At 44.0% G+C, this 23,170-nt stretch overlaps 2 protein-coding genes across 4 annotated transcripts in view; one reads left to right on the top strand and one right to left on the bottom strand.

Moving 5' to 3' along the window:
- The window catches only part of SPRED1 (sprouty related EVH1 domain containing 1), an 82,618-nt gene extending 65,410 nt beyond the window's left edge, over positions 1-17,208 (bottom strand). Inside the window, exon 1 of one of the 2 annotated variants that reach the window (XM_075531904.1) lies at positions 16,101-17,208. In XM_075531904.1, the coding sequence (XP_075388019.1) occupies positions 16,101-16,129 (29 nt within the window). In that variant the 5' untranslated portion in view covers positions 16,130-17,208. Of the gene's footprint in view, positions 1-14,638; positions 14,767-16,100 lie in introns of those variants that run through there. The other variant, XM_075531905.1, reaches the window with a different exon arrangement.
- On the top strand, positions 14,853-22,945 carry LOC142426369 (uncharacterized). 2 transcript variants are annotated; one of them, XR_012779743.1, is made up of 3 exons: positions 14,853-14,993; positions 19,777-19,947; positions 21,032-22,945. XR_012779743.1 is itself a non-coding variant. In XM_075531906.1 (2 exons), exon 1 carries the CDS (start codon positions 16,158-16,160, stop codon positions 17,046-17,048), a length of 891 nt encoding a protein of 296 aa, XP_075388021.1. In that variant the 5' UTR covers positions 16,109-16,157; the 3' UTR covers positions 17,049-19,947; positions 21,032-22,945. The 2 variants fall into 2 exon arrangements, 1 of the variants encoding a protein (XP_075388021.1); XM_075531906.1 differs by lacking the exon at positions 14,853-14,993 and having other exon boundaries at positions 16,109-19,947.
- The last annotated feature ends 225 nt before the right edge of the window (positions 22,946-23,170 follow it).

Here is a 23,170-nt window from a genome sequence, read left to right as displayed (position 1 = left end):
TGTTTTCCTGTTTGCTGGCATTTTTCATATTTTTCTGTGAATCTGCTTCTTACGACTAAACTGAAACACTATTTTCAAGCAGGTCAATAATCCATTTTAAAAAATAGTGCAACCCACCTTCAAGCTAAATGAGTATGTACAGTGCGTATTTCATAAATATGGTACTTTTCTTCTGAACTAAAAGTCCTTCTTAATATTCTCTTATCTCTAATAAAAAATGTTATCGGAGGAGGGGAGGTAACATTTATCTTAACATCCCTCTGAAGTAAGGACATATTATCCTGGTTTCACAGATGAAGAATCAAGCACAAAGATAGGTTATTTGATTTGCCAAAGTCTTAATACACTACAGCCAGCAGTTAAGGCCAGAGCGATGTGAATTAAGAGCACCTGGCTAGCCATAGACACTGGATTAGTAAAATTTTCTCTCAAAGGGCCTCTATAGGATCGGAGTAACCAAAGATTACAACAATTTCTGACTCTCAAACCAGAGTCAAAAACCATTGTATTAAGTCTTCTCTGACTCAGAGTGATCTACAGACCCTATAGAACTGCCCTTTGGATTTCCAAGACTGTAAATCTTTCTCCTCCTGAGCAACTGGGGGGTGCGGGACTGGAACCATTGGTGTTGCAATTGGCAGCTAATTTGTAATCAACTACACCCTAGGGCTCTCAAAAACAATTTAATTTACTTGGACAAAATCCTGTAATATAAATAATCTTATGCCATGTCAAAAAAAGAAAACAACAAAACTCACTGCCAGGGAGCTGATTCTGACCCATAGCAACGCTAACATTAAAGACAAGCCAGGTCTGGATAATTTATTCATGTATCTCTCTCTCTTTGTAATTCCCAACACCCCTCATTTACTGATTTTTACAGAAGAGTCTATCATTCCAATGCTCTGAGTGTCTCCCTTTCCTCATCCTTTTCACGCCTACAAACCACTTCTTTCTCTTTAAACTGGGCTGGGAGCATGCATAGCCCCCAGTAAATCACTCATCCCACATTCACATGAAAAATGTTAGCAGTTAAAATAATGTAATAATTTATAAATTATTAGGGGTGTGGGGGGAGGGGGTGCAGGGAGAGAGGGGAAAGAAAAATGAGGAGCTGATGCCAGGGGCTCGGGTGGAGAGCGGGTGTTTTGGGAATGATGATGACAACATATGTACGAGTGTGCTGGACAATGATGTATGTACGGATTGTGAGGAGAGTTGTATGAGCCCCCAATAAAATGATTTAAAAAAAGAGAAGAAGAAGAGTTTTCTGGTTCAAGTTAATGCATAATGATTAATTTTGACAATGAATAAAAAATGGTTTTCATTTAAAGAAATGTTAGCAGTGATGGTTCAGGATTTCTCTCTACTCTAACACCAGATACTGTCCCAACAACCTATAGTGTTGACAATGTTCCCAAATTAAACATTCAAGTAGACCTTGAGTGCCCTACTCCCACATCCTTCACTGACTAATCTCCCCTCAGACATCACATTCTGAAGCTCATGTTCTCTGCTCAAAATATTTATCTTTTATTTATTCCACTTCCTCTATACATGCTCTTTAACTTTCAGTCTCTTAAAATAGCTGTCAATGATACATGCCTACCTATTTATTACTTCATGCTCCCCCACCCCATAAAATCTCATCTGGCCATTAAATGCACGAGGTATAGAGTAGTGATACAAATGTAGTGCAATTTAAAAACTCCGTTTTGTGGCTATACACACGTTACTGTGCTAATCTGGACTCTAAATAGCCTCACCTGTAACCTAGGGTAATTCTTAGCTAGGTTTATCAGAAGGGTTAACTCTAGCACAAAGTAACCTTTTTTATAACCTTTCTGAGCTTAGTTTTACCAATTCCCCTTTCTTGACATTTCACCTACCCCCACCCCTTCTCTCCAGTACAGACTTCATTTTAGCCAACAAAGCATCTCAACTCCTAATTTCCCCTGAGGGCTTATAACGCCCTTAATGCCCCCACTTCACTTCCTATTGTCCTTTTCACCTACATAAAACTGACATCTTAAATTCCTTTGTTACATACCACCAACACAAGCTTTCTGAAATAACTAACACTGACAAACACCTTTCTCACAAATTCTTTTCCTCCTGGCTTCATAAACATTTTTCTATCTGAATTCTCCTGCCTCATGAGTTTCCTATGCTTTGCTCTCTTCTACTCTCATTTACACGTGTTGCCATGTCTCACCATTTGTCTCTGTGTCTATGCAACACGCCACATGGGCAGTTGTCCACCTTGCAGGCGCTGTGGGTAAGTGCTTGGCTGCTAAGGCAAAGGGAGCTGTTTGAACCCACGAGCTACTCCTCAGGAGAAAGGTGTCGTCACAGCCTTCTGTATAGACTTACAGCCATGAAAACCCCATGGAACCTATGCCATGTGTCAAAATGTATACGTTGTTGAATGGAAAACTAACAAGCTTTCACTCGCCCAAAATTTAAAAATTAAAAATGACCATATCTACTCTTTCTATAAGGGTTCTATCAGTGGGAATCAACTTGATAGGACTGTTGATTAGCATGCTGAACACATCAATTTCAATGCTACGTCTTAACCATTTTTGCACCCGAATTTACACTTAGGAAAGTTTGAGACATGTTCCACCTCGAGTCAGCAAGATCCAAACAGGTTATTTTCCCCTTAAAAACTTGTTCCACCTTTAGTTGCTGTTCACTTAAGAGGATCACAGCAGTCCACATTTAAAATGCTGAAGTCATCTCAGACTCTCCCTACGCCTTCTTGTGCAGGAAAATAATAAGGCACACTGGCCATCTCAACTATTTCCTAAATCTTATCTCTTCCAAATGCTTTACTTCCCTGAGTTCATGTTCTTCTCCCTCCAATTAACTGTCCAAATAAGCGGCAGCAGACAGCTTTCTAAACAAACACTATCATTACATCACCTCTCTACTTAAAATGATGCTTGCTCTCCAGCACACATGATAAAGCTGAAGCTTCTCATTAAAACTGACTGGCTGAAGAGGACTGTAGTGAGGATAAAAATATATAGTCTAAAGAACAAATTGTCTATGGAATCTTAGTGCTTTATGTAAAAAAAAAAAAGGGGGGCTCCATTTGAATCTGTTTTAAAAACCAATGCTACACTGATCTGTTAAATAAACCCTCATTAAGATTTCTGCCACCTAATGAGTCTCAGGCTCCAGGGCTTAGCCAACCACTCCTTGCCAACGTATGTGATACAAAGCATGCACTGAAACTACTCACTATCTGCCTGCTTTCCATATCCTTCACACAAGTACATCCCAAATGCTGTTATCTTTCTTCAAATCTTTCCTTTTAAATACTTCTGTTTATTTTTTTTCACTCTCTTCTTTAATGCCCTTCCTATTTTCACTGTCCCCATCTAAAACTGACTTCTATAATTCCACTTCTCGGTAAGACAATCTCTTAAAAAGAGAGATTTGAAATAGAGACACCGTATGATCCAGCAGATGAGCCCTGGTGGTGGCAGAAGGATTACATATTGGGCTGTGATCCACAAGGTCAGCAGTTCGAAACCACTGGCCCTTCCAAGGGAGTTAGTCTTGGAAATTCAAAGGGGGTAGTTCTATAGTGTCCTACAGGGTCATTATACATGGCATCTACTCAATGGCAGTGAGAGATAATCCAGCAGTCCCATTAAACCCCCAATCCAAACCTGCTGCCTTCAAGTCAATTCCAACTCCTAAGCAGTTGATGTTTGAACCACTGAACTTGCAGCCAGTAGTTCAAAGCCTAGCCCATAGTTCCAGAATTCTTCAGCAGATCCACTACTAGGTGGATGCTCTAGAGCAGTGGTTCTCAACCTTCCTCATGCCACGACCCTTTAATACAGTTCCTCATGTTGTGATAACCCCCCCAACCATAAAAGTATTTTCGTTGCTACTTTAAAACTGTAATTTTGCTATTGTTATGAATGGGGCAACCCCTGTGAAAGAGTCATTCGACCCCCCCCAAAGAGGTCTCGACTCATGGGTTGAGAACTAGAACTACTGTTCCAGAGAAATAAGAACAATGACACAAATAAGTCTCTTCATCGCAACATTTTTCATGACAGCAAAAAGTTATTGACACCCTAAGTATCCATCAACAGATGAAAGGCTAACCAAGACACAGTGCATAAATCGTACAACGGAGTACTAAGCAACGATAGTAGGTCCATGAACCATAGCATATATAAACCTGGAGGGCAGTATCAGAGTGAAATGTCAGTCACGAAAGAACAAAGATTGTATGAGACCACTACCCTTAAAAAGTCAAGAAAAGTTTATGCAAAAAAAACAGCATTTAAAAAAATGATTATCAAGGGTAGGAAGGGAAAAGCAAATCACAGTATGGGGGAAAATTCATTACAAAATGACCAAAGCAAAGATAGATACTGCAAGGTATGCAGGAGTAAAAGGCAACAATGGTAAATACCATCACATAACAATCTTGCAATTAACAGTTAACAAATAATTGATGAGTGGAGACGCCAGAAGATCTGTAAGCTGAACAAGTGTTTTGCTTCTCTTTAGAGAACCCCAGCTAACACAGGTGGCATTTGGAGTATATTAATGAGCACAGACCATCCATGAGCATAGATGAGTTTGGAAAAGGGTATTTCTACGTATGCTTTGGTATGTGCTACAAACATATCTGTGTATTTTGCAGAGGATTAAGAGTCCTCTATGGGTCCGCATCAACTTGGTAGTAGTGAGTTTGGCTTTTGAGTTTATAGGGTGCAACAAAGTTAGAAGAGTTCTTATCTATAATCAATATCTGGAAGCTGCATCACTGGGTTTAAGGGTTAAGTTAATAGCCTGGTGAACAGGCCTAACAGTCCAGAAAGCTAATGTTCTACACCTCCAGTGGTGACTAGGGACTGGGTCTTTAAAAGCATACCAGAGGTTGTCTACAGTGCAACTACTGGTCTTTCCTCAACCCTGGCCAAGAAACGTAAATAAAATCAAAGACTCAAGAAACAATGAGTCTAAAGCAGGGGTGCTCACTATGTTGAGCCATCTACTAGTCGACTGCAAATGTAGTGTGGGTAGATTGCATGGCATTAAAAAAAACAGATGTAAGCCTATCATCCATCCCGTCACTTAACTGATATACAGCGCAGCCAATTAGATGCAGTCTTAGGTGTCAAATGCATGTGCAAACAACTGCGCTAAGTGCAGCAAAACTGACAAGCTAAGTAATTGCCAATTTTTAGACCTTGTGTTTTTTCTCTTAAAACGTAAGAAAGGATATTAAAATGAGTGGGGGCGCTGGACCAAGTAAGCAGACAAAAACGTATCACTTTCATACGGAATGGGAGATTTTGACACAAGCTGACATTCCAGTTCTGGAACTTACTCGCAGAGGGAAAGCACCCAAACATGAGAAAATGTGCTACCTCCTTGACTGCATGATTCGGCTCTACTTATTTACGTGAGTCAGCCTTTTCCCACATAAAGATCATTAAGTCCAAGGACCATTCCACCATGACTGATGATCATGGAGGTGTGCTTCAGGTTGGCAGCTACTGTCTGGACTCTGCATACCTGGCTCATTCCATTCAGTGCAAGTCACCAGAGTAAATGCAGGTAGTGACAAAAAAATGTACAGTTAATTGTGTCGTGTAATATGGACTCATCGGTTATGCTAGGTACATAAACATACACTGCACATATAAAGAATTCTCAGTTCATCTGTGAATAAATGTGATAAATAAATACATACATGTTTGGCATTTTTGTAGTTGGTAGATCATTTTGACTTGATCATTTTATAAGTAGCTCGCATGCTGACAAAGTGTGCGCCCCCCCTGGTCTAAAGGGCTAATGGCCCACAAGAACCATAGCTGGAGATAAGAAGCACTAGATGGTGCCTGGCTCCCATTTACTGAGTGCTCTGAGTTGGATCTCAATAGGAAGCCCTGGACAAAAGGGGAATGAATGTAGAACAAAAGTCAAAATCTTTAAGAAAAGATCAGACTTACTGACCTAAAGGAACTTCTGAGACTATGGCCTTTCAACATTCTTCAAACCTGACACTGACCACACTCCTGAAGATCACCTTTCAGCCAAATTAGCCAACAGACAGGTTTATGAACTGCACATAACACCTGCGAAGAGAATGCTTCTCAGAATAATTAAGCACACCAAAGCAAAAGGATAGCATTTGCCCCAAATAAAGGTCGGATGGCAGGGGCAGAAAATATGGGTGAATGGAGATGGGGAACCCAGGGAGGAAATGGTGAAGATGCTATTACATTGAAGGGATTTCTTTTTTCTTTTCTTTTTTTTAAATTTTAACAATTTATTAGGGGCTCATACAATTCTTATCAAAGTTCATACATATACATACATCAATTGTATAAAGCACATCCGCACAGTCTTTGCCCTAATCATTTTTTTCTCTTTTCTTTTTTTACATTTTATTAGGGACCCATACAACTCTTATCACCATCCATACATACACATACATCAATTGTATAAAGCACATCCATACATTCCCTGCCCCAATCATTCTCAAGGCATTTGCTCTCCACTTAAGCCCCTTGCATCAGGTCCTCTTTTTTTTTCCCCTCCCTCCCCTTCCCCCCTCTCTCATGTGCCCTTGGTAATTTATACCTCGTTATTTTGTCATATCTTGCCCTATCCGGAGTCTCCCTTCCCCCCTTCTCTGCCGTCCCTCTCCCAGGGAAGAGGTCACATGTGGATCCTTGTAATCAGTTCCCCCTTTCCAACCCACTCACCCTCCACTCTCCCAGCATCGTCCCTCACACCCTTGGTCCTGAAGGTATCATCCACCCTGGATTCCCTGTACCTCCAGCCCTCATATGTACCAGTGTACAGACTCTGTCCTATCCAGGCCTGCAAGGTAGAATTCGGATCATGGTAGTTGGGGGGAGGAAGCATCCAGGATCTGGGGGAAAGCTGTGTTCTTCATCGGTACTACCTCGCACCCTAATTAACCCAGAAGGGATTTCTTACTAACATCACAAAAGTGTGTTTAAATTGTTAAATGAGAAGCTACTTTGTCCTGAAAGTTTTCACCCAAACCACGATAAACACCAAACCCCTTTCTCAAAGCCGCCTGTCACGTAAAATCCTATCCTATCTTCCACCCTAAGCAGAATCACTTTCTCCCCGAGCCTTAAAGAACTTCATAAACAGAGGCCTTGTCGCATTCCAGGGTCCTGGTTCCCTTGTTGAGGAGTCAGAGCAGTTACCAGGTTTTCCTTATCTGTGTATCTTGGAGGCTCGGGGAGTCAAGTGTCTAGTAGGCACTCAGATGTCGCTGAAATGAAATTCTTAAAGAACAATTACAAATGGTGCCTGCTTAAGTGTTCTTAAAAATGCAGGGCATGCATATATCTAGCACAGCAACTAATATTTTGGAACGTTAAGTAGTAATTTTTGTGTATTATGAAGGGAAAGAGTTCAGACTTGCTCTGGAATTCTAAACTCACAAAATATCAATGCATTTCACAATAAAATAGATGGAAGCAAAAGTCTGGTAACTTTGCTGACGCTAATATCACCTCTGATGAGGTGACAGAACAACTTTGAGCAAGTGCTATCTATCATAAAAGTCACAATTCGTGAGATTTCATCTAAATTTTCAATAGTCCTACTGTACTACACCAAGAGAAGTCCGAGTCGCATAGTCAGCATGTGCTGACTGCCTCTGGTTATGCATAAGGTCAGCAGTTGGAAACCAGCAGGTGCCCAGAGCAAGAGCGGGCTTTTTACTCCTATAAAGAGTTAGTCTCGGAAACCCTGTCATAGAGGGTTCCCTACGAGTGGCCACTGACGAGATGGTATTTTTTTCATATACTATACCAGTACAAAGAGGTCATTAATAAATACAACCCCTCACTTACTGATGTGATTAGGCTCTAAAAAGCAAGTCATTTTGTAAAAATAGATGTTAGTGAAAAATAGAGGATGCCTATACTATATTGGGACATAATAACATCACACCACTATATATTTCACATTAAACAACTGCCAAGCCACTGAGAACTAAGGCCCAGCCATGTCCACCCTTACCAGACTTAGCGACTCTCCCATTGCACCTCGGCATCCTTACTGCTAGATGGATGTCGTTAATGTACGACATAGATTTTTCACAATTGCCACAAAATGCAGTATACCATATCATGATACAATCAGTATGTGAGAAGTATGTATACGCTGCATTGGTGAATTGGTCATGTGACCAAACCGGATGTTCTTAATCATACAAAAAATATTAAATACCACTAGAGAAGCATTAACTATACAGCAAGTCATAACGGCCTTTTTCTAAATAACTAATCATACATTAGATACAGATAAAATACATAAACAAGATTGCTAAACCTTTTAGATTTTAAATGTAACTTTTAATTACTCTTGAATGCACTGAAACTTAATTCTTTGCACGCTCAATGTACAAAGAAAAGGACCTGCAGAAGAATGCAAACATTTCAGAGAAAAGGAGGCAATTTCCACCAGTCAACCCTAAAATAGCAGGAATGATGTGTTTCAGAAATATGAAATATATCACCTAGGATGACGTAGCTTCTGAACTGAAAGCAATCAAAGATGAGTAACTCTAACACTTTCATTTTAAGTAAGAATTATAAATCTAATTTTGCGGGCAAAAAATATGAACACTCATTGTCTTGTTGTGACTAATAATGAGTTTTTCTTATATATTAAGATTATATCATTTTTCTCCTTAATCTTTGAATGTGACTAAACTACAGCGATTTTCTCATGTGGACTCATTCTTGCATGCTCCAGATAAAGCCGGTTTGACTGTGAGGCTTTGTTTTTAGTTCACGGAATTGAGTTTGATTTGCTACTTCTTAAGAATTCTCAGCCATTATCTCTGAATATTTCCTCTTCCCCATTATCTCTATTCTCTTCTTTCGGAACTGCTGTTAGCACTATTTTGAAAGTACTTTATTCTTCAAACTTCTTAATCTCCCTAGTTTACCAGTCTTCTGAAGCTCAGAATCAAGCAGGGGCTTTGTTTTTGTTGTTCAAGCTTTAGTGCAAAGGACCACACAGCAATTGGTGAAGCCATGGCTACCCTTCTCATCATTCAAACCTCTAAAACAAAATGTTTAAGGTAACATAAGAAATCAGCTATATTGAAATAATTATAAGTACTTAAAAATTTTATAGCAATAAATGTTTCACTGTTAACATTAAAATGTAATCTCTAGCAAAGGTGTCCCCCTCCCTCCAAGGCAATGGTGGGGGCATTTAATTTCAATGGGTTGAAATTAAGCCCATGGTTGATGACCCTTAGGAGGTAGAGGTCAGAGATGCCTCATCTTTTTAAATAACTCTGACACCAACCATCCCTCTCATACTCCTTACTCTGCTAGATTCAGTACTTCGCTGCAATGGTCATACACAACTCTCAGAAATGAGCAACGATTATGGAGTTTACTAAAGAAGTTAGAAGTTACAATTTGGGATCAGAAAAGACTCAGGATAGTTACTCATGATACTCTTCGCAGTCAGCACAGGTAGGCCTCTACCTTGCCCTCCTAGACAAGCCTGGCGAGTCTACCTATATCAACAAGTGCCTGGGGGCGCTCATCTCCACCAGCCAGCTTCCTGCCCCGTGGAGCTCAGCCTTCTTGGTCTTATAGATGGTCCCATCTCCCACCAGTCATTTGTTCTGCCATCTCTGCTAATGCTTCTTGGTATCTGTTGCCATCTCCCCTCTCTGTGTCTCCTATGTCTACGATGTTCTCAGCACAGGGATCCTGGGTCCAAAGGCTGTGCTCTACTTTCATTCATCTCTCGGTGGTGGTAGCGGTATGCTACCATCTTTACCCCTGCTTCGGAATTGGTTCTCTTTTAGCAGTGGTATAGCAAAAGAAACCAATCCCCTCTCCTGGTAGGGTTCAATATACTTTATCTGCATGGTCCCACAAAAGTGCTGTGTACCTTTAATTTACATCATTAGCAAGCTATCCAAACCCCATTGCTGTGCCATGAATACCCAGTCATTTGGTCCACCTTACAAAGACGATGGCAAAAAGAGTCATATTGAGCAGTATTTATGCAGGTCATAATTAATTTTAAATAACTGTAGATGCTTCAAAATACTGGGAACAACTAAAGAGCAACTGTACTACAAGGAATCTCCAATTTTAATTTGTTCCTCAAGTACCTTTAATATTTTTATGGCTTGTTGGCATTATGAATACAGAAAAGCTCCAGTCAGACACTAGAAAAAAATAACATTCTCCTCCCTCCACCCCATTCACAATACTTATTTTGATCAACCTTTAGCATACAGCAATTTATCATTTGGCCTAGGGTCTAATATTAATGAATTTACTATATTTTAACAAAAATCACCAATAAGTATTTTTGTATCAAATCATTCTGAGTGCAACAAGAGGAAAAAATCCTTATAGATCTTTAATGCTTTTGGTTCTGGACTTCAAAAAATAATTTTTTTATTTCAAAATTAATCCAGCTATCATATGCAAAATACTGTGTAGAGTGAAATAAGTTTAAAGAATAAAAGGATGACAAATTGCATTTATTTAGGTTAACTTATTAAACCAATTAAATGTATTATTACCCCTCAGATTAATTGATATGAAAATTTTCATTTTGGCATTTCTTTGCCAATAAACAAAGCACGGGAACTAGCATTTTGTTACTATCTTCCTGAGAAATACTCAAATTGGTGTTTACCTTAAGAGCTTTCTGCTCACTTATCCATTCATTAACAATAGCTATACTTCCAAAATGGACATTTCAAAGACAACAAATGAACCAACTATTTGCCAAATATTCTATTTGGTTATGCCTTTGTCTCATCATCACACTACCACATCTTTCCTGGAGGCTTCTTGCTTTGATATGCTGGGGATAAAATAAGTTAATCAAATACCACGTATGTGTGTAATTTAGTCTGAGTATCAACTGCTCCTAGGTGAGCCCGTTGTGTGTCAGAGTAGAACTGCCACAGAGGATTGTCAATGGTTGATTTTTCAGCAACAGAATGCCAGGCCTTTCTTCTGTGATACCTCCTCTGGGTGGGCTCCAATCTCCCAATCTTTTGGTTAGCAGCTAAGTGTGCCAACCCTTTAGACGATTGGGGGATTACTTAGTAAATCTAGTGACACACAGTGCCACTGAATGTCTATGAATGTATTCCTTTTCAGTGGGCCAAACACAACGGGGTCCTGTGAAAGACCCACAACGATTCTTAGTTCAGATTCTTTTTTACTAAGCAATCTGAGGTCCCAAGGATCACAGGACTAATCAATAACAGCTAGGGGCAAGAGTGTACCCAACTCCAAATACAGTACTCCTTCCACTATACTATACTGCACAGGAGATGTGAGAAGTTAATAAAATGATATGCAAATAACCTTTTCCTAGTCATAAAACATTCTTGTTGGCTGAAACATAGATGTTTGGGTTTTTTGTTTCTAATTGACTTTACATTTTAAAGATAGGAATCAGACTCACAAGCAAACTCACTGCCGTGGGGTCACTCCTCCCTCACAGCCACCCTACTGAACAGGGTAGAATTGTCCTTGTGGGTTTCCCAGGATGTAACTCTTTGTGGGAGTAGAAAGGCTCGCCTTGCTCCCCCAAATAGGAATATGTACCCAGTTTCACTACGCAAAATTAATAAATGTTTTCATTAGGGATTGAATATTTCAAGGCATATATTTCTATACAGGTTTGTTTTCTTTTCTAAGAAGGCAATTTACCAGAAAGAATAAGAATATGTTCATCTCTTATAACACCACTTTCTAGATTATCTCAAGGAATTATTAAAATATTTAGAATACACTGAAGACTGTAATTTGGGATTAAATACGGCATTGTTAAGGAACAACAAATATCCAACAAGAGTGGACTGATAAAAGTATTTGCAATGTATTACAGTATGCTAGCATCTAGCATGTATTTTCTGTTGAGAATACATGCATGTGCATAAATTATATAATACTTGTACAAAGGCATTTATTTCCATGATTGGCACATGGTAAAATTCAACTGACATGATTCATCATCCACATCCTAAAAAATAAAGATTCGATCAAATTAAAATGATAAGACTGAATAGTAAAACTATTACTCACTTTAGAGATAATTTTGTACATTATATCAAATAAGCCAGTATTTCTGCACAGGAGGGGGAGGGTTTTATTCTTGGGTTTTTAACCCCCTTCCATTTTTTAATGCAGTTCCACCTTCTAATGAAGGTTGGAGAAGAGAAGTCTTAGACCAATCCTGTTCTCAAACTTGAAAGGACAAATACAAGTCAAGTCACCACACAGAAGCTAGCTTATTTCCCTTTTTTCTTAGGCCTTCCTCAGTCACCAACAGCTGCAGCATGAAGGTAAAGAACATTTGCCATTCACTCTTTCCAATCAATTCCTTTTCCCCTAGCCAGTTCCTAAAAATTGACACTATGGAGGAACTAGGAGGAGATAGAGTGGGAAGAAACATGAAAACACAGAACTATTAAAATGCCAGAGATACAAATTCCTAAATTTTGAGCTCCTGGTTTGGGTCTTGAGATATACCATACAACTTACAGATTTCAAGCACATTAAAGGATTCCAATCAGCGTCCAGGACTGTTCTAGGTTCCACTCAGCTACAAGCTTTTTCAGCTTGTCCTTGTCTTAAAATAAAGCAAGCTTTCTTAGAGGGGCAATTTAAGCACTTACTTTGCTCATACTATTTTTTTAACTTATTTTTCTAATACAGCCAATGATCTCAAACAAACAGAAAGTAAGACCATACACAATCTGAAGCACTAAACCCATCAATTCAATCACACGTATTAAACATCTATTAGCCAGCACTGTACTAGACACACAAATAAAGGTGAATACTCATATAGGAGGAATATACAAGCCAAACCCTTTACCACTGCGTAATTTGATTGACTCATAACAACCCTTTGAGACAGAGTAGAACGACCTCTACAGGGTTTCCAAGATTTAATTCTTTCTCCTGCAGATTACCAGTTCATTTTAAAATATAACACGATCTCAGTTGGGTATTTGAATCTTCGTACTGTTTCTGTCTACAGTGTGCTTAGTAAACAAAATGCTTAATATTTCAGCTGTTTCACTTCTCTAAGTGCTTTGGCCAAATTGGCAAGATTATCATACAGTATTATACACATGGACAAAGACCTTTAAATATATGCTTCCAAGTATCTAAAACTCTATTAAGAAACCTTTAACAATGTACGACAGTATGATGTTACCTACTGTAAATATATTACAGCATACTTTATGTAAAATAAAAAACTATAAAATAACCAAGTGTATGACTAGTTCCTGTACACATTTTGCTGTCAATTATTTTTATTTAGCATCTTAAAAAATTTTAATAAAAAATGTAAAGAAAAATAGAACCATTTCATTCTATTTGAATGCTTTCTTCATTTGTTTTGATACTATGCAATATAGGGCCTACACACCTAAGAGGTTCCTCCACAAAATTTTGATTAACTATATACTTATAACCAACTTCTAAGAGATATCTCTCTACAGTGCTTTTAATAAATAACAGCATGCACTAGATGCTTTCAGAATTAGGCCTCTAAACATTTTAACTGGATTTTATCACAGCTGTATTAATGAGGTCTCAAGAGATTGTTGCTTTTCAATTGTTTTTGTTTTGTTGGATGTAATCAGGTAGAAGGGAAACATTTAATTGTATTAAGAACAGTTTCGGGCAATGAATGTAGAAATGTGCTTTACACAAGGGATGTACGTGTGGATTGTGATAAGAGTTGTATGAGCCCCTAAAAAAATGATTAAAAAAAAAAACAGGTTCCTAGTATAATTAAATGAGAATTAAAGTGTGAAGGGAGAAATTAAAAAAAAATTAAAAACCCACATAAGGCCTACGTAAAAATTCCTGTGAATGGGCAGTTTTCAACTATACTTCAATAGTCTTAATCCATTTATATATGTTCTCTCTTAAAGCACAACTTTATACATATACAATTTGAAATACTGCATTTCAAAAAAGTCCGTGCTTTGTGGCCTCGTAATTTATACACACATAAAGTTGGCTCAAGCAAAACTAATTACCAGAAAAACACACAGCACTACCTAATAAAAAGCACTTTTTAAGTAAAAGTCCCCATAAGTCTGTCCCCCAAAAGAGCTAAAATCTCATATTGAAATATAGGCTAAGACACATTTACTCTTTGCTGTGCTTATCCTACCAAAACAATTTTTATAACAAAGGTGCTAGGGAATAATTTATTATTAACACAGGGCAAATTTGCGAAAACATAATTTTAAAAGTGAGTATAGTCATTTAATGTCCAAGCTGTGCCATTAAAAAATTAAGGAGTTTCAAATACCAATGCCTTCGGAATGAAACCACTGGGAATATTTTTAAACTTAGTGTAATATAGGTGTCACCTGATAATCACTATGCAAAGAAAAAAAAAGCACTTTCAATTTGTGGTTTTTGACGTGTTAATTCACATGCTCTCATTTGCTTTTGTATTAACCACAAGGAGGTGTTCGATATTGAACTAAAAACAAAACTGGAAAGTCTTTTCCCATTTCTAAAATAACATTTGACTCTGAGGCAAGCTACTTGATACTGATAAAAATTACCTTTAGTAGTTTGAACAGTTTCTCTTTAACCAGGAGTTATGAGATAAACTTCTTGATCTTCCTCAAAGTAGGTCTAATCTGCCGAAGGCAGTGAGACAGTGTACAGCACTGTGAATGGACAGCCAGGTATTTTATGAATGGAGGCAATCACGTGATCCCAGCACCTCCCCGAACTGATATTTCCCACATAACTGTGTCAACATTCTGAGAACAGAGGTGGTGGTTAGTGTGTTCGTATGTTCTTCGATTGAACCCCCAACTTCCAATCTTCTTTACTGCCCAACTCAAAACTCTACAGGCCGCCAGTCGAGCTTCGGCTAATCTTCCCGTAGGAAATCCTTTCCGGATGTCCAAGGTGATGGATGTTTAATTATTTTTTTTTATGAATGAAGCGTGTGCTATGCAAATGAGGGCGATTCACAAAACGAGCGAGAACATGGCGGCCACTGCTCCTTCCAGCGGGCTGCTCCGAGCCTGCCCGCGGCCGGCCTCCTTCGGCTCCGCCCGCTCCGCCGAAGCCTGGGCCGGGGGGCGCGGGGCCGGGGGCCGCTGCCGGGTATTCTCCGGCTCGGTCCTGCGACACAGGCCCGGGCTTTGGGCTCCGCGGGCCGCTCGGGGGACAGCGCTGCGCGTCGGCCGCCACCCTCGGGCTCGCGCGACCCGCCGGAGCCGTTTGCAGCCCGCCACACGCGCCCAGCGCCCGCGGGGAAGCGCAGCCTCCGGGCAGCGCTCCCGGGAGCGGCGCCGCGTTCAAGGCCCGCGGCTCCGCCAGCTCCAGCGCGCGACCGTCCGCCCGGGGTCCCGTCTACGGCTGAATGAATGAAGTCGCCCCCGAGGGCGTGCCCGCACACAGCCGGAGGGTGGAAGACGAGCCTGGAAAGCCGCCCGGGTGCCCGCAGCCGGCGCCGCCGACCGCGACCAAGTGAAACGCCCCCCCCCCCCCGCACCCGCCAGGCACCCCGTGTCGGACGGGAGTTCTGAAACTGCTGGCTCCGAGGCACCCCCGGCTTTGGTTCAGGACGAAGCGAACGAGAATCTTAGGGGTCACCAGTGGACCGGGGGGCGGGGGGGCGGAATCGGGATCTCCGAGTCACTGACTCATCGAATCCGGGCTCGAGCGCGGCTCGCTGCGGACGGAGCCCCCGCACGCGGGTCGCCCCGGGAAATCGCCCCGAAGGCAGCGCGATGCACAACTAACCAGGCTCCGCTCCAGGGCAGTCCGGCCACCTTCGGGGCGACCGCTGCCAGCCCACCCCGACACTCAACACCCTTCCCCCGAAGGAAGCGACTCCACACGGGCGGCGGCGCCCAAGGGTTCTCTGCACACCGCGCTGCAGCCAAGGCGCCCCGAGGGCGGCCGGCTTCCCCCCGGCACCCGAGTCTCGGAGGGGCCCCGGGGGCGGGGGAGGGGGTGCGGGGAGGCCCGGGGGGAGGGGAGGCCCCGGATCCGCGAGGCGCTTACTCGTCAGAAGGCGCCGTCTCCTCGCTCATCTTTCCCTCACGGCGATCCGGTCTGGAGATGGAGGAGCAACGGCAGGCGGAGGCGCGGCGGCAGCACCGAGGGGCAGCAGGCGGCGGCGGCGGCGGCCGGGGGGGCGCGGGGGCAGCGGCGCAGGGGCCTCACCATGGTGGACGCCTCAGCCGGAACGGGGCCCCCCGAGCCGGGAACCCCGGCCACCCCCGCAGGGGGGTGGCGGCCACAACCCCGGCCGTGGCGACCGCAGCCCCGGGACCGGCGAGCACGGGAGGCGGTGTGGGGCAGAGGAGGCAGGCTGCTGGCGCGGCCAAGTGCAGAGCGTCTGTGTCCACCGGGGTGGAGCGCGGCGGGGTCCGGCCAGGAAGCGGCGCGCGGGCGGAGAGCCGGGAGCAGAGGCGGCGCTTCCCTCAGGGATGCGGCGAGGAGGAAGCAGAGCTCCGCTCGGTGGGGGCCGGCGGGGGGGTGCCCAGCCGAGGCTCCGGGTGGCGGCGGCAGCGCGGTCCCGCCGGAGCCCGGCCCACCATCTCCTGCCTGGCCGCCGGCTGCCCGCTCAGGCCCCGGCGGCGGCTGGGTCTCGGCTCAGGAACGACGGGAACCGGGCGGCGAGGGCAGCCGCGGCGACGGCGGGAGCGGATTCCTCCAGACACGCTCCAGCTGGGACGCCTCCTGGAAAGGGGGGGCGGGGAGGGCGGACGGCGAGCCGATTGCCCCCTCACGGGTCGGGCGGGTGGGCCCCCGAGAAGCGGCGACGAGAGCCGGCTGCAGAGCCCCCCCTCCGGCCGGTGCCCACCAGCAGCTGGGCGGACCAGCGCCTCACGCCCGCGAGAGGGGAGCCGCGACGGGGGCGGCGGAAGCGCTCACGCCGCCCGCTCCTTCCGCCGCCGCCGCCGCTGTCCGAGCCGGGGGCGCCCGCGGGAGGCGGCGGCGAAGTAGTCCCTGGCGACTGGTAGCGGCAGCCGGCCGGCCCCTCTGCTCGGAGCAGGCCCGGGGTGGGGTCCCCGAGCTGGGCGTCCGGGTCGCGAGAGTGCGTGGGTACGAGGGCGAAGAGCGGCGGCCTCCGGGCGAATCACTGCAACTCGAAGTCGTGTGCAGCATAGCAAGTTTCAGGAAAGTAGTTCCCTCCTCCCTTCAGCTCCCAAATCGTTGGCGAGCCGCTCGAGCGGGGGGAGGAGGGGGAGGCGCGAGGCGGAGGGATACGCGGGCGCTCGGCGCTCGTGTGCGTGCGGGCTCCAAATCTTGGCACGCTGCGAAAGGGGGCGGGGGTGCGAGCTGCAAGGGGAGCTGCTTGGGAGGCTGCATTGTTGCGGCACGTTACTCCCCGTCACTCGGCCTTGTTGCACGAACGAAGACAATACAAAAGTGCGCTCAGAGAGGAAATTGGGGGGCGACTTGGTCCTGCCGTGCGCGCGCGCGCGCGCGCCTCGCAGAGCAAAGAATGAAACTGGCTGGAGTTCATATTGAGTTGGTGGGGGTTAGAGGGAGGGACTGCAAAGAGAGCTCCGCCTGCTGTCCCTCTCGTTGCATTGCTGCATTTCTCTAGCTGCAAGCAAAGAGTGTGTGTTTGTGTGTGTGTGTGCTTGTGTGTTAATTGAATACTTCGTTCCTCCGATTCCTACTGCGCCAAGGGGTATTCGCTGTGCAGGGCATTCATCTGTGAACGCTGAAGTGGTTGTTAATGGAGAACGACTTCCATTGAAGCACCGGGGAGGCGGGTTACATGAATCTGGCGCAGGCATGAGCACAGGAAATAACTCCCGCTGTGAGTGCGGTTGCATAACTATAGCGCAGGAGATGCCTCTGTGGCGTGAACTGCTCCGAACCCGAGCTGGAAAGATTGTTGAATTGGCAGCTGTCAAGTGTGCATTGTCAAGAGGACAATGTATGCATTTTTCTCAAAAGGTTTTTGCACGGAAATCTGCTGGGGTTGCTGACTGGAACCCAGGGTCGGCCAGATCAGAGGACTCCGGAGCTCCTGGCTCTTCTGATTCTGGTATCCCTCTTCCCCCAGAAGGCCCGGACTAAGTCACTCGCCCCGGGGCACTGAATCCCAAACACTTGGGAGTTGCTGACGCATTTCTCCAGCTACCAGGCGCGCTCTGTACGGTGTGCTTTTTCACGGTCAGGTTTATGCAACCAAAGAACAGAGTTTTCTGCCCCTGCCACTTCGGGGAGCAGAACAATTCCAGGGGCAGAAGAAAGCGGAGAACCTTTTAAACAAGCCAGCATCCCTGCCTTACATCTCCAGGAAGTTTCAGGAATGCTCTTGTCTAGCTGAGGAGATCCTCTGGCTTGCTAACCGTGTTTTGCATATGCTCTGGTTCTGCACTGTGTACCTGGTTCCCATTCAGCGTGACCTTATGTGCAACAGAGGGAAACACTGTCGGGTCTTGGGCCATCCTCACCGTTGTTATGCTTGAACCTTTTGTTACAGCCACTGTGTCCATCCATGGGCTCAAATGTGCTGAGGAGGGTGCAGGACCGGGCAGTGTTTTGATCTGTTGTACAAACGGTCGCTGTGAGTTGGAACCACCTTGAAGGCACCAACAACAACTGTGTCAATCCATTTCTCTCAGGTCTTTTTTTTTTTTAACTGACCTTCTCTTCAAAGATTGGGGCCTCCTGATAATATGTCCAAAGTATGTGAGACAAAGGCTCTCCATAGCCCATTCTAAGGAACATTCTGGCTGAACTTCTTCCGAGACAGATTTGTTCCTTCTGGCACTCCATGCTATGTTTTATATTCTTTGCCAACATCATAGTTGAGATAGTTATAGTGTATTGTGCCAACCTGGCCAAGAAACACATGTGGGGTTAATTGAAGGGTGGAGAGATAAATGGTTTGGTGAGCCTCGCCTTTCCAGTTCTCGGGTTTCTTGCTTTCTGATGGTCGGACCAGGGTGCAGCTGCCTTAGCCAGTTCTCTGCTTCAGCTGGCAAGGCTGACTTCCTGCAAGACATGCCCGAGGAGAAGACACATGGCCCTACCCCCATGCTGCCCTGGGTGCTGGAGCAGCCGTGTGGAGACCTCTGCCAGCTCACTGATTTCGTCTTTCCTCCTGCAGTCGACATCATTGGGTGTATTTTGTGAGATGGAGGAGGACTTTGTGGACTGGTGTCGGACATATGGGTTAATATTGGACTTGTGGGCTTGGGCAGCACTGGGTTGGGGTGTTTTCTTGATGCGCTCTTAACCCTTATATACAACTATCTCTTATACATGAGTTTCTGTGGATTTGTTTCTCTAAAGTACCCAGACTAACACAATAGTTTAAAAGCATCAGGGATTTGGTCTTCTTTAGTCATTATCCGTGTATAGGAGGGGATTGAAAATCCCAGGGCTTGGGTCAGGTATCTGAATTCTCAAAGTGTCAGCTTTCCTCTTCGGCACTGTCAAAAGAGGTCTCCTGCAACAGATTAGCCCAACGCAATGCATCATTTGATTTTTTGACGGCTGCTTCCAGGAGTGTTGCCTGTGGATCCGAGTAAAATGAAATCGTTAACAACTTCACTCTTTTCTCCATTTCTCATGATGTTGCTTCTAGTAGAAGCTTAGTAAATATTTCATGAATGAATGAATGTTTGACAGTGACGAATTCATTGTGCCCCTGGATGTCTGAGGCTTCTTTATATAATGATTGGATTGCTTCCTGTCTCACCAGCAGCTTTGTCCTTGCTCAAATGGAGGAAGAGAGGATATTGTTGGCAGGAAGCGTTGAAGTGACTTCAGACCTTGCCTTTTGGAACTTGCTCCTACAGAAAACCTGGATGTGCTGTGCTGGTCACTTCTTCCAATCACTACTCCGAAGCACTTTAGTTACTTGGGTTTGAATGAAGTATGTTTTCTTAATACAAAGTACTTAAATTCTGCGCCTCTGCAAAAAGAGATGGCACCAATGTTGCTGTAATGATTACTAATGATAGAGTATGAATTAATGATGGAATACAGATTATTATTTTTTAAGATAGAAATATAATGTTCATGGTAAGGTGGTGGCAGTTACTCTGAAGTTTCAGCATTCTCTTAATATAAAACTTTCCGTATCTTTGCTCTTTCCCAAACTAACTGGCAGTGTCTCCAGTGTTCCAAACCAGTGCTAGACCCATCGTTTGGCCCTAATAAACCAAAGATACAAAAAACCTCACTGCCATCAAGTCATGCCAATTCATAGTGACCCCATACGACAGGATAGAACGGCCCCTGTGAGTTTCCAAGATTGCAACTTTATGGGAGTAAAAAGCCCCGTCTTTCTCCCAAGTGGCTGGTGGTTTCCAACTGTTGACATTGCAGTTAGCAGCCCAACGAGGAACCACTATGTCATGAAGGCTCCTGTCCCTTCCCAGGCCATGATTGAACAGCTTACTATTGTTAAGTAGAGGCAATGGTGGCTCAGTGATCGAAGCCTCACCTGCCATGGACTTGGGTCCATTTCCTGGCAGATGCACCACAGACACAGCCACAGCCACAGCTCATCTGAAAGAGGAGGCTTGTGTGTTGCTATGATGCTTCCAGGCTGCAGCAGGGCGTCCAGACTACGACAGATTAAGAAGAAAGGTCTGATAATCTACTCTTGGAAAGCAGCCCTGGAAAACACTGGATCACAGTGGTACACTGGTGGCCCTGAGGGAGGAGCTAACTCCGTAGCAGCTCACAAGTACAAGAAGAGTTAGGGCATTGGCAAAGACTTCTTTTGGAAGAAACTTGCATTTGTCTAATACAAAAATGTCAGTAGGATCTCTGGGAGGAAATATGAAAACCCTCCTGACCTTTCTGTGGCAGTTATGTAATCTGTCAACTTGAGCAAAGAGGTGGAGTCTAGCCTGTCAATCAGGTTGCAGCTTGATGACCTCATTGGGAGGTGTGACGGAGATAAATAGCTCACTGGAGGCCAAACCCATTCTCTCTGCCTTCTCCTTCAGGCTGTTGAGACACTCAGAAAGCTGGAGCAGACACATAGAGACCCAGGCCAGCATTGAGATGCTTCCACTGCCACTGGATCCACAAGACCTTCTACCCACTGCCCTGTGATCTTCCTTCATTCAGCATCATTGCTTGTGCTGCCTGAGTCTAAAGAAGAATTTATGGACTAGGATCAGACATATGGGCTACTATCAGACTTATGGACTTGATCTGGACTGGGCTTTTTTTTTTCTCAATATACAATTGTTCTTGGATATAAAACTCTCTCTTACACATATATGAGTGCCTCTGGAATTGTTTCTGTAGTCAATCTGGACTAACACACTTTCCAAGCAAGATGCTGACCATTTTCACACACAATTCTTTAACTAAAGGAGCAAGTTGAAGTCTTGATCCTCAACCCCAAGGCCAACATACTGCCATTAACCATTCACTCCCTTGGTCGTCTCCTCTGTGTTCTCGGGACACTTCTGTGCCCTTCTTTTTTGGAATACTTTCTAGTGCTCTTTTTCTCGTACCCACTTGCCTTTTTGTTTTGTTTTTGTTTTATAATCAAATGGGTGGAACTTAGATCTTCTCTAAAACGGAGACTGTCCTATGATATGATGCATTTCCTCTCAGCAGCTACACAAAATTGAAGCTGCCTCAAAAGGGCCTTAAAGTGAGACAAGAAACATAACCATCAAATGTAAAATGTAAGATTTTATTTAGATCCTGATTTGGGGTGGGGGGAAGAAAAATTAAAAGTTGACATAGTTGGGAAAACTGAACACAGATTAGATATATGATGATATTAAAGAATATAGTCATCCTTCAGTGCCCACAGGGGATGGGTGCCAGGACTGCTGTAGATTCCACCATCTGTGGATGCTCAATTTCTTGATATAAAATAGTGAGGTGTTTGCATGTAACCTATGCAGATCCTCCTGTATACTTTAAATCATTTATAGATTATTTATAAAACCTAATACAATGCAAATGTTATGCATATATAAGAATCACTTAGAAAACAAATAAAACCTCACTGCCACAGAGTCAGTTCTGACTCACAGTGACCCTACAGGACAGACTAGAACTACACCTGTGGGTGTCTGAGGGTGTCCTCTTTAAGGTAGTAGAAAGCTCTGGCTTTCTCAGAGCAGGTGGAGCCAATTAAAACATAGATTCTCAGTTGGTGTATCTGGAGTATAAAGGCAAATTCTCTGCAGGGGGTTGAACAGGAATGAACTGGTTCAAAGCCCTGCACCTAACATCCTTATTTAAAATCGCTTTTCTAGCCAAACCCAAAAGAGGGTAGCCCAAGGTATAGCATGGGCTTAGAAAGAAAATGATCAAGGCCAGAGAATTGCTCAGCTGGAACACATGGATCCAGCAAGACTTAAAAAGTTGTATGTGAAGGGTCGATCATAGATTCACCTTGTGTTACAACTCCATTTTATAATGGTTGACATGAAGCATTAGTCAGAAGGATTCTGTGGCAGGGTCAGGGCTCAGCAGGAAAGGGAACCCTAGTATCTGGTAGGCCATTTTCTTAAGGAGCCTGGTCATTTAACTGGTGCTTATGGATGGCTTTCTGTGCTATCCCCCTTAGCTTCAGAACTTCACAAGAGCCATGCAACCCATTCAAAACTGACATTTACATAATCTCTCAATTTACAGAGGGGTGGAATCTAGACTGTCAATCAGGTTACAGTCAATGAGGTCTCTGTGGGCATGGCTTTCTCCTGAGGTTTCTGGGGAAATCTTCCTTGTCTTCATCCCTGGAGGTGAGACACATTCTCTCCCTGCCAGACATTTCCTGTTGACAAGCCACATGTAGCTACACTGATGGCAGCCAGAGCCCTGGAGCTGGAGGAGCCACATGGAGACCCACGCCAGTACTGAGATTCTTCCACTGCCACTGAATCCACAAGCCTATCCACCCACTGGTCTGTGATATTCCTGCATTCCACATTTTTGCATGTGTGGCATGAGTCTGAAGAGGAATTATAGACTGGTATTAGACTTATGTGCTAGCATTGAACTGATGGACTTGATCTGGACTAGACTGAGATTTTTTTTTAATATACAATTATTCTTTATAAAAGTTCTCTTTTACACACATATGAGTGTTTCTGGATTTGTTTCACTAATCAACC

This window comes from Tenrec ecaudatus, chromosome 14, assembly GCF_050624435.1.
Source record: "Tenrec ecaudatus isolate mTenEca1 chromosome 14, mTenEca1.hap1, whole genome shotgun sequence".
In the NCBI taxonomy this organism is placed as follows: domain Eukaryota; kingdom Metazoa; phylum Chordata; class Mammalia; order Afrosoricida; family Tenrecidae; genus Tenrec; species Tenrec ecaudatus.
The sequence above is the reverse complement of the archived record's forward strand: the minus strand, read 5'-3'. Positions and strand labels throughout refer to the sequence as shown.